Raw genomic sequence first — 12,247 nt, 5'->3', positions numbered from 1 at the left:
TCGGTGCGTCCTTCCGTTTCGTGAACATCTTGTCTGTCGGTTCGGTTTTTTGCTCGGGCACGGGATCAACCCAACCGTGATGCCGTGGCACGTGCCCTCGAGACACGGATGGGATGTACGAATGGGCCGATGTTTGTTGTGCACAAACGGTGATTCTATTAGTATTCAACAGCTGTCCGCGTGGCCGGAGGTTTTTGCCGACCGACTAAGCCATAATCCGTAGCGACGACAACCCCGTCCCGGGTTTGTTAGCCGTGTTAGCCGAAACGTACCTTGTGGACTTCGATTTCCGTCATCTTATCGTGCCGGGAGGCGACAACGCATGATATCCGTAGGTACACGTACACCATCACCGTCATCGGGATGAAGAATGAGCCCATGGCCGAGAAGACAACGTAGCCTTCGTTCTGGTTGTAACGGCACTGGTCCAGCTCTCGACGGCCCGGCTCGTACCTGGCGGAAATAGAACGCATCAGCATTGTACCAAACGTAGGCGAACCGAGCGGTTCGGACATTGGACAAGTGTTCGTGCAGCCGTCTTTCGATGCTTACCATCCAAGAATCGGGGGACATGTGATGGCCAGTGCCAGCACCCATACGACAAGGATCATCAGCAGCGCCAACCGTTTCGAGCGCCGACGACGGGAATAATTTAATGGTTGCGTTACGGCTAGATATCTGTGGGGATATACAAAGAGACGGGATTACAAACGAACGATCAGTGTTTGGTGCGGAGTTTGGGGTGTTTGTGTTTTGTTGTACGTGTAACAAAAGGTAGACAATTAGGGTAATTGACAGGGTCACACAGGGTAGCAAGCGAGCCATACATTTATTTGTAACCGATGATATCTAGTGTACGTCATTAGGGATAAATTATTGAAAAACGTATTGATTTGATGAATTTCACATCGAATGTAAGCAAAGTAAACTTCGAAGGAAATTAATGATGATGAAACATTTGCAGCTAACAGCATAGTAATTGGATAATAAATCAAATAATATAAAACTTTTAACATGACTATGCACGGAAGGCAAGTTGTTGAATCTATTAACATCACACCTATTTTTTTATTTATAAAGGAATCATCAGCTTTTTGTAAAGATATGATTCAGTCATCCTTCTCACGAGATCGACTTGAACATGTTTTTTTTTTCAGATCGGATGCATTATTTCAGTAGAACCGCTCGTTTTACAAATATACCTGTTGAAGTCAATGATTCAGAAACCCTAGTTGGTCTACATGATCCAATCTGCGGTAATATGATCGAACGGAAACTCTTTAAATTGACGCTGTAAGATGTATGAGGATGTCTTGTCCATCAGTTTAGGCAGGACGAGGCAACATTTAAAGTGTTTCTGAGTAAATTTCTAAAGCTGTTAAATTGGATTTGGCCAATACTTTTGCTGGCAAAAATACAAAAAAAAATTAAATACCAGTAACTCATATTCAACTTCAGACTAGAATGTGCAAAGAAATCGGTTCTGCGTGAAAGAATAATGTCGAATGTGTCTTTTGAAATATGACATCCGAACTTCTTTTTGGCTCTACAATTTCAAGAGGACTTGGCCTTTCCGTGAGTCGATTTATCAGTTATCTGAATAACAAGCCCTGCGTAGAAGGACACTGTCCAGATGAGATACGATAGCTGGTTTTGCCGTGCGAATATCGGTGTCCCTTCCGCACTGTCCCACCGTATCGATGCCATTGTAAAATTAAAAAGCTGAATGTAGTTTAGAGTAGAAAAGTAGAGATATCAAATAGAATACATATTCGGAACTAATCAATCTAAAGGAATAATCTAAAGGGAATCGCTGGATGATCTTGATCAGGAAATTTATCTTTTCTGCATAACGCATCTGCTTCAGTAGCATATTTTGACAACTCGGTGAAAGCTATAACTGAGTTATTGGTAAAATGTACAACGGCACTTAAGGGCAAGTGATATTTTATTCCCAACAGATTGTGCTATTGAGCCTCAAAGTTCTTCCTTGAGAGCTTGGCAAAAATTCTTCTCGGTCGTTTAAGCTAAAATCCTCGGCTGAGCTCACCGCTGTGGGTGGGATTAAATTCAAATGCCCCAGTAAATCTTGCCTCTCGCTACCGACCTAAGGAAATATCAGCAAAGCACAAGGAACAGCTTGCTAAAACGCCAGACATTTTTTATTAACGGTAGCTTTAATGCGACCAGTCTGCTGGACAACTTGGTTATATTGAATTCTTGAGCATCTAATTTATGTGTCCGAAACTGCGTTGATAAATGTATGGGCGATTTTTCAAGCGCGTTCAATGTTTAATATTAAACCCTTCGCAATTCATTTTTTTAGCAACGCTTTAAATCACAATACAAACAATCTCTAACGCTCAATAGCCAATTGAATGGAGGAAAATACTACACCAGTGCACAGATTTCCTTCTGCTAATTTGTATCACTCAGTCCACGGTAGCGGCGATACAGCTTTGAAGTTTTCGGGACCAAACCACGCTCTACCAAACCGGGTCATTCTTATTGACTTACTGTGGCGTGAATCTGAAACGCGTGCTGAATAATTCAGTTGGTTGATTTCGATCGGTTTGGGATTTATACTCCATTCATCCGCAAAAATCCCATGCTTTCCCCTCGTTCGTCCAAAGTATTCAACACACAGCAAGTGGTAAAGCTGCTAAATCGTCCATTGCAACATTCATCCACGAAGTGTTACGCGAAGTGCTTACTGCCCACCAAACCGTTTTCGGTTCCCATCGACTCGAACCTTTTAAAAGTTACGCGTTACACGGGAGGATCACACGGCCGGAATACCCGTGCCCGGGCCAGCACAGTGGAGCGTCTGGTCTGGAGATGTCTTGTTTCGCAAAACCAAGCTCCAAGAACAGCTTAAGGCGCTACACCGATAGGATTGTTTCGCTCCCGGACGTCGTCTAATGAGGGTGGCAAAAATTGCTTCCAGGCGCCGGTGTAAATTTTGCGGGTTGTTCCTCGTTAACGGCGTGGAACGCATACGTGTAATCTGTGCCGTTCGCCTTCGGTGTTTGCGAGCCGTTTTAGAACAGCACCATCAGGGATAAGCTGATTAATTAGTCTGCTGCTTGCGGTGGTTTGATGCTGCACGCCACGTGTGGCGGTATGTGGATTTCGCGATTCTTCCGGGTGCGTTCCCAACCGAAGGAAGGAAGGTGAGCTGTGTGCTCGAGGAGGCTTGAGGTATTTATTTGGTACACAGCGCACCGGTACAGAGGATGTACGGGAACGATGCATTCCTTGCACAGCTTAGCTTAGTAGACACACCGCCGGTTGAACAAAAGTTGTACTGCAGTACGGGTGCACAAAATTGTCGTCACCGAATGTTTGCTAGGTTTGAGGCTAAACAACTTTCGACTAAATGAATTCACAGTTCCATCATCATTATCGTGGAGCGTGCTACTGTCAACGGCGATGGTCCTGGCCTTCTTTCTGGAGCGCACTTTTAATTAAGTTTCGCCGTTCGATTGGCGCTCTCGTGCAGGAGTTGTAACGAAGTTTGCACACTATTCCACTCCCTGGTTTGCCTTCAACCGAACGCAATGCCTTACGCTTTGGCGCGAAAATAAAATGACCCACGTGTCTTGGGTCACGGCCCGCAAGAAGTACCCGGGCAGCTTATTTCATTGCTTAATTTATCTCACCATTTCTTGAACGATGGCGCCTGAGAAAGGATGGTCCTTAATTTTCGCTCGGGTACATTGTACATTGTAGGGCACAACCCTTCGCATAGTGGATCATGGAATTAGGTTCCTTTTTTCCCCCTTGGATGACTTGGATGGTACGCAGGGCAGCCTTTTTGCGACCTTTGGCAAAGATACGAAGAGTAACTGTGATGAGAACGTAAACGATATAACGGCGCACGATGTAAATCAATTTGTGGTATCTTGCTTCCCATATTTCCAGCACGCACATTATCGCGCTCGTTATCGTCGTTAGCATCGGTGACGTTGACGCTGGCTCATCCCAACTCATCCGTGCTCATGCTGCCGGTACACTCCTGCGGCATCCGGCTAATCTTGAGACGGAACCCTACCAACCGGGATAGTACTACTGGCATCTGCATTGAAGTTGATGGTTTCTTGTGCCCGGGAGCTATGGATGCCTATGGGCGCTTGGATCGTTTTAACCGTTCAAAATGAGCCGAGATCCCATTTGCACCTCAATTCTGGGCTCATTTCCGTGCAGCCTCATCGCATTTGCTATCAGATTGGAGATTCATTCATGTCGAATGTATGGACGGGAATGCTGGATGGAAATTATTCATAGCCTTCATTCCAACAGTGTGTATGGTACGGTAGTTTATGCGCCCGTAATGTGGATGTAATTTATTCTCTGTTTAACGTTCGCACTCTCCCGCTCTCTTGCTCTGTTGGATGTTTACTAGTGGCACGTGTGAGCTTGATCGGCGCAAAAAGCGTTTGCGCGTTGTCGTTAATGTACACCGAGCCAACATCATCAGCAGCGCATGTATGCATGGCACTGACTTCCAATTTTAGGGGGTCCGCCAGGAAAGAAATATTCATTAACAAGTTATAGAACGCAGATAAATGAATATAAAACAGAAGCAATTAAGGGATAATATCGTGCCAAACCGACATGGCATTAAATATTCCATTGAACGTTTGGCAATGATTATGGTAATTTTGGGTATTTTGGTAGTGTGGATTTGGAAGTCTCGTCCTATACGCTGTTTTATTCCCCAGTTTTGCGCCTTCAGACTGTCGGTAGTGGGGCATAAATAGCTAGCTTGCGATTGGTAGTAAAGATTGTACATTAATATTATTTCGTTTTGATGGCTATTTTGATTTGCTGCTAACTAAAATTTAATTTAATTCAAAATTTAATTTTGTTAAACTCATTTATGGTACATTTTTATCTTTATATATTATTTGCAAATGTGTGCTCTTCTTATAAAAATGGTCCAGATAGGATTTAACATATTAAGGTATCGCGTTAGCGGCCCAATTCTCCAAACGAGACCATTTGCTGATGAAGCTACTCTTCCAACATACCAACAAAAGTACAATACAGAAGAATTGCCAGTTTCAGACGCTTTTTCAAAGGGTACCTCATATTTTTGCAAACCCAAGCTGGCTTGGTCCTGGGAGTCTCGATCATTAAGAACATGCCCAAACTCTCTTACTTAAACTCGAATATTTAAAGATTCCCCATAAAGGGCCTCGCCAGGCTCCTGTGGGCTGGTCACGTCATGAGAATGACACCGGACGACCCAGCCCGTAAAGTCCTTTTAGGCCGTCCACACGGACAGAGAAGGCGTGGTAGGCCCAAATTGAGATGGAGTGATGGCGTTGATGCGTCCGCCAGAACGGCCGGGATAACGGATTGGCTAAACCGTGAGCGGTATCGAGGATATTTGCAGCTGGCCAAGACCGCAGAGCGGTTGTAGCGCCTGAAAAGTAAGTAAGCAAGCATAAGGGGCCTTGTATGATGTTTTCGGTTGGCCTTTGAATGTTTTACCAGTTAGCAGAGTAGAGGTATAAGCAGCTCAAAATAAATTCGGCTTATGGCCACCAACTTCATCTTGATCATTTCTTGATTTAAAAGGTTTCGTAGGATATTATTATTAAACCAGAAAATCCTTATTACTTTTGGTTTGTACGTTTCCAATTCGAAAGCAAAACTACTAGCCAATTTCTGTCAAACTTTCGAGTATTATACAGTAGTGTGATCAATCCCGAAGTAACTACCATACAATTAGAAAGAATGGTCCAAATGAAAGAAGACTCATCACTAAAATTATAACGAATATTTTAAAGAAACATGACGAATTAGGCAGTGATAAGCGCTCCTGCATCAAGCGTTGCGTTCTCTGAAAATGTATGGATTTTGATAGACGCCGTCTTTGAGTGACGAAGAATTTGGTCAAATACGACTTCTTGTTACTAGTGTTACTTGCCAGATTGCAAGCATAAATATTCGAAAATCTGCTTTTGAATTCTATAACTTTTACAAAATTATTTTACTGAAGACATCATAGACTTTACCAGGGAAAAAATCCGGATGAAGTTCCAAGTGCTAGTTTCTCCATTACAAGTCTGACGAGTTCCGTAATGAATATTTTCAACACAAGTTACACAACGAATAACAAGTTTCCTTAGTCCTATTCAAAACACTAAGGGAGACTATATAAATCATGAACCTTTCCATCAAACACGACATTGCTTACCGTTATCGAACTAATGTAGCAAACCTAATTTGACTAATCACTAGGAAAAGCTTTTCGACATGCTCGTCAAACGAAAGTGCGTTTGATTGCCGGTAAAGCAATGCATATCGATCGGATACATTCCGTGATACGCTCATTTATTTATACGCTCGCAATCCCAGCATATGGTAGGTGTTAATAATGTGTTAATAAAGCACTACCACCAAACGATTCCATGATTGGACTTCCTATCGCTTCCCTCCACCCTTCCATCATCACCCTTTCGGCAACCGTACACGGGAATCTATCGCCATCGTTCAGTAACTATGCCGAGAAGAAAGTCACAGACGGACCACCAGCATACATACCTACACGCATCCGACCACATACCACCATATCGGACAGCAAATCGTTTGAGCGGCTTAGTCGCTCAATTCTCGAACCGGGACCGGGCCTTTGCTGATGAAGCTATTTGTCCAACGCACTAAGAACAGCACAATTCGGAAGAATTCTCCCAGTCGGATCACAAGGTCGCGTGTATGCCGTCGTCCCATTGGTTCGCGCCAGTCCGCCAGGGGCAAAATCATAACTGCGTTCAGCAATTTTCCAATCGAGCTTTATCACTAACTGCAGGCCGGCTGTTGTTTATTTATACAACTACTACCGCCGGCATGTTTCCTTTGCCGATCGGCAGAGATATGATGGGCATGGGCATGTATAGATATTGTTGCGCTTTGCTTTGCGACTCTTGCCGCAATCGCACACAATCCCGTCTGGCTGGTGATTGAGAGATATGTGTTATGTTTATGCGTGTGGTTTGTAGCGATGCGTGGGATGCAAGTTTTTGCTGCCATTAGCACTGATAACATTTGGGCGACATTAGCGCACCAACAAAAAAGAGCGCAGAAGGCAAAGAACAGTTGGCCGATTTTAGTATCCAATTCGCGATAGAAGTTGCTTTGCTTGTAACGTGCTTCTTTATCGGTGCTATTCAGATTAACAGCCGTGTGCCAAGATATGATACTGTTCTGAGGCGAAATTGAACGCACGCTAGCCGCATCGCGCTACATTGTTTTACCCTCGTCAAGGAAATGGAACACTCCCCGGGATCCGCGTGTGTGTGTGTGCTCGCAATAATTTATAGTCCTCCCTAGTACACTGAATAGCACCAAGTACGGTGCGTTTCTTTTCGGCGTATAAAACGTTATGTCGGGTGTGATGGCCGCACCCATGGCGTTTTCTTCCACACACCGTTACGCCTTGTGACTGTGCGAAATCCGCGGAATAGCCGCGTTTGTGGAAAGCGTCCCGACAAGGAGTCACTAACAAGGTGCACACCTGCCGTACGGTAGCGACTACGCATTCCGTACGTGTGTTGATGCCTTTTTCTGCTAAAAAAGCGATCCGCTAGCGTACCATTGTGCGACACGATGTGTTGGAATGTATGGGGATGAAAAGGTTAGATTAAGCGTGGAGTAGAAACAGAGGCAGAACCCGATACAGATAGAAAGAAAAGGAAAAAAAGACCCATTGAAACACGTGCTAACCTCAAGTACATACCTATCTATACTAATGGCACAAAGGCTGAGAATTGATGCTGTACATAGAAGTACGTCTAATGAGATCCATATATCACACAGAATCCATCCGAGCTGCCAGGAGCCTGTAAAGAAAGCGCAATAGAACACAGGAAAATGAATAAAAATTGTGGAGCGAAAGCAAAATGGCACGAAACAGTGAAAAATGTCCGGGATGCTGTGGGTATGGGTGAAATAGGTGGGTGGAAGGAGACCATGACGACAAAAGCAATTCGTCGTCATCCGGAAGTCGCGCTAATACCAGCTCTAAATGACTAGCATGACATATGGGGTATGATCGAAGAACTAGAGACAGCAAGGGAACGATAGGGATAAAGAGGTGGGTCTTGCTTAGCGAATGCCAACCCATCTCCCGAGCGCAACAGCCACGGTAAAGTTCTTCTGTTTGTCTTTAAAAGTAATATCACCTATCATGTCTTAATGCTACACTGGGAAGATCGCGAGGCACTGGGAAGTTGCTGTGGAATCTGCAATAGTAATGAAATGTGGCTGCCGAGCGACGGAGATACGTCAACCAGAAAGGATCGGCAACCGGGAACCGATTTCCAAGGAAGGACCGAGGAAATGACGGAATGTCAAAGTCTCTAAACGATTGCCCCCGGTACTCCGGGAAATGGGTTAAATTAAAAGGAGCAACAATGAAAGCGAGCAAAACCCCAGTACGGTCCCGGTGGCAGTACGTGACTGCATCGCCAGCCCGGCAGATTAAAAGTGAAGCGCATCAATGAAATGGTTGACCTTTTTGTCATTTCCCATCGTCCACTTCCACGGTACCGATCCCGATCCTCCATTTCTCACCCCTCCCCCATATATGTTTGGTTAATCCCATCAGGAGTATTACTTTTGCTTGCTGTTGTTGCGCTGAAGGCAGTCAACAAAACGAAGCCAGCAAGTTTAATAGCACCTGTGGTGCTACGGTGAGATCGACGGCCGGCGCACCAAGTCCAGTGCACCACGATGTAATTTGCAGCACCGGAATGCATTTATGTATGTGCACCCGACCGAAGCCACTTTGTCCGGGTCAGAATTAGCGGTTGCATAATTAGAAGAAATTGGAATGCCGAGAGTAAATTAAACGAACGGCATCATCGTCATTGCATCGGTGGTCCGCAATGGTACGGTTTCAGCGGTAACACCAAATCGAATTGCCATGTAAAAAAACATTGGAACGGAGATGCAGGCAAACCCTTTTAAAATAGCCTTTGTTTGGCTGTAAAAGGATTGGGGCGCATTAGGACGTTAGTTAAGTGTTTTGCTTTTGATAGCCGTAGAGGGACACTTTGTCTCGAGAGTGAAAGTCTCGAGCTGAATTGATGCTGACTTTCAGGAAGACGGCTACTTTTATGGAAGTTCTTAACCCCAAAAGCTGCCGACTAACGGCACTCCGACACAACCGATGCCATATGTCGTGATGCCTTTTTTTCATCTCTAAACGCACCATTTATCGTCGCGCGGACCCCCAAAAGCAGAACTCCGTAACGTATCCAAATGTTCCTTCCGCATGTTTATGTCAGTGCAAAATGGTTGCTTAAATTAATGATCCAGTAAAACATCACCAGTGCTGGAGCGCTGGCTGAGAAGTCCGATGTAGCTGACGAGCCTGCCCCCCAAGGATGGCAGAGGTTAACAGGGAAAAGAAATAAAATCGATAGCACTAGCTGGCAGTATAATGTTTACGACAGTGCTCAGACATGTCTGGTGGTGATGGTAGTCACCACTTCTCTGCCTAGCGTGGACGTGGAGAAAACTCTAGCGAAGTCACAAGTTCGATTTTCACTTGGAACCTACCAACACGGAACATCCATCAGAAAGGGACACATGGATTTGAAAGTGATTTCACAATGGGGATAAATCACGTGTGATGAGCCAGCAAAAATTAAAGACCGAGATTTTTAGGAGGATGGGCAATCAACCATAGTGTTGCGATATAAATTTAAGTCATTGATGAGATTTGATGGCATAATGGGATGAGTTTTGCGAGCAATTGTTGTACACTACTTCCATCACACAGCTTCACATGAACTGTACCGAAGCCGGAAAGTTGTGTGGGGCAGCACTTTTCGCAGTAAATCTAACCGCGACTGTTGACCGAATTCCAAATTTGACAACATCGCACAATTTAAAACCGAACCTTCGTAAATCAATTTATCAACTTCACATTCCTCCAATGAGAGAGAGAGAGAGAGAGAGAGAGTGAGGGAGGGAAAGATAGAAAAGGTAACCGAGATGTCTCTGCCATATCTTCTGTGAGCGAAGGGATAAAGGGAAAGCTACCGCCGGTGGTTACGGTCGCTCAAACCAAGAACAAAACAACTCATCCCGCGACTGTGTGACTCGTCTAATCTTCAAGGACGAGTGTTTCGAATCATGACGAAGATTGTAAATAGCAAGTAGTCGTGGTTTCTTCCAGAACCGGCCGAGCTAGACGGAAGAGTGCAAGTTTTTTGTACGTTGTTTGTTATTACTTTTCCCACACTTTCTTACCATGGTCAAAGGTCTGCACGGTACGGTGAATCGGGGAAGTTTACGCTCCCGGGGACTGTCACTGTGGGATACAAAATGGTTCCACTTGCCAAAACGATATCGTTGCGCAACGGCGAACGTCAACGACATTCGGCAAGCAATCAAGGCCATCGGTGGACCAATTCGCAAAACTATCGACACCGACAGAACTGACCGGAGGTTGAAACTTCCAAACGAACCTTGAAAACTTTTGCCGCTGGGGCTGGCACCGGTTGGCCACCGATCGGTGAGATGATTCCGATATCCAATTCAAGTGATTTGTTCCGGCTGCTGGGCATGTGGGATTGTGTGTGTGGCTGTGTGCGTTTTTAGTATTTGTGTATCATAAGAGTTTTGCTGTTTATTTACACTGGTATCATATTGAATGTTTGCCGAACATTCCATTCGTCGTCAGGCGGCAATCGAACGAACCATAATTGTATCGTATGTGTTGTGGGAACCGAGAATCGTAGCACAGTAAGACACGAGACGGGGGAGGGAGGAAGGGTGGAGGAGATGACACTTGAACAAGAATTGCGAATGGTTGCCAGTGCAAATAAATAGCTTACAGGCGCTGGGCAACGATAATGTAGAGAACGCTGTAAAACAGCTGGAATCCACTTGAACCGGCGTCCTTTCTTCACGGCCAACACTTACCCATCAGATGGACTGCTACGGCCGGCGGCATGACGAAGATACCGACCAGCCAATCGGCCACAGCCAGGCTCATCACGAAGCAGTTGGTAACGGTGCGTAGACGGCGTGTCGTGATGACCGACAGTATGACGAGCGTGTTACCGATCACAGTTACGACGATCAGCAGGCAGAAGAGTATCACAACGACGCAGTCCTGCCAGTTGGCAATGAGAAAGTGCTCGTCCATCGCTTTCGGCATCTCGATCTGGCGCGCGGTCGGATCGATCGATCCTACCGTCGCGATTGCACTGGTCGTCGTGGAGACAAGGTCCTCCACCAGCGTGCTGCCTTCGAGCAGGACACCGCTCTCACTGAGCCCGGCACCGGTACCGAAAAACGCGCTCGAAGGGACGGTACTGAAAAACGCCTGCTCCGCTGCACGATTGACCGCCGAAGTCGTAGCCTCCAGGGGATCGTACAACGGTCGCCCATCGTACGGTCGTCCACTGCCGGTTTCGAACAGCTCACTGCCGTTGACCGAAGATGCCGCTAACCTACGGCTTCTGCCGGCGACCACGCGGGATGCGGCATTGCCAATGCTGGCAGCACTGGCAGCTAGACCTGGGACGCTTCGGGTGTGCGTCGTGTGATCGAGCCGCTCGGACAGGTTGATGGCTGACGATGTGACAAAGCGGCCGGTTGCTCCCGTGACGGTGGCTGGTAGTGTTGTAACCGTTACGAGACGCAGCGGTATTGGTGGCGATGCGTTTGTGCGCTGCTGTTGTCGTCTCGTTCCTCGATCGTCTAACGATTGCGTGTGGTTCATTTTTCGGTGGTGCGAAGATGACGGTGGTTGTAGTAGTAGTGGTAGAAGTAGTAGTTGTGGGAACGCATCATCATGATCGACAGCTCTCGAACGGGGGCTAATAAATCTGAATGCCACTAGGTCGTTTTACAGATGCGTATATGGTAACACTGGAAAAAAATAGATACGAGCAGGTGGTGAGTGATGGTGTTAGAAATAGCAATAAATGGTGAGCATGTTGGACTAGCTAAACCCTTGACGCAGTCTAGTCAGGGATCGACAATTGGTTAAATTGTATTAGCTTTATTGTAATATAAAATATTGTCTTCTTGTGGATTTTGGTATAGAAGTATATAGTAACGATAATTAAAATAAATTATTTTTCTTCTTCGGTGGCCTGAAAGATCTCGTCCTTCCATTTCTGGCTTTCTGTGACTTAATTTCATCTGTGGCAAAGCAGACTCTCAGTTCTGCGTATGGAGAGTCGGTCTGGATGGAACACCGGTCCTGTCGTGTGAA

At 45.7% G+C, this 12,247-nt stretch overlaps 1 protein-coding gene across 1 annotated transcript in view; it reads right to left on the bottom strand.

Annotated features, from left to right (window-relative positions):
- Positions 1-12,247, bottom strand: part of LOC118506869 (tyramine receptor 1-like) — a 36,908-nt gene that overhangs the window by 4,431 nt on the left and 20,230 nt on the right. The window contains exons 2-5 of the mRNA XM_036044605.1: positions 10,945-11,898; positions 7,748-7,850; positions 553-678; positions 273-453 (exon numbers count right to left, since the gene is read on the bottom strand). Of these exons, the coding sequence (XP_035900498.1) occupies positions 273-453; positions 553-678; positions 7,748-7,850; positions 10,945-11,749 (1,215 nt within the window). The 5' untranslated portion in view covers positions 11,750-11,898. The remainder of the gene's footprint in view (positions 1-272; positions 454-552; positions 679-7,747; positions 7,851-10,944; positions 11,899-12,247) is intronic.

The sequence above is a fragment of the Anopheles stephensi genome, chromosome 2 (genome assembly GCF_013141755.1).
Source record: "Anopheles stephensi strain Indian chromosome 2, UCI_ANSTEP_V1.0, whole genome shotgun sequence".
NCBI classification, from domain to species: Eukaryota; Metazoa; Arthropoda; class Insecta; order Diptera; family Culicidae; genus Anopheles; species Anopheles stephensi.
The sequence above is the reverse complement of the archived record's forward strand: the minus strand, read 5'-3'. Positions and strand labels throughout refer to the sequence as shown.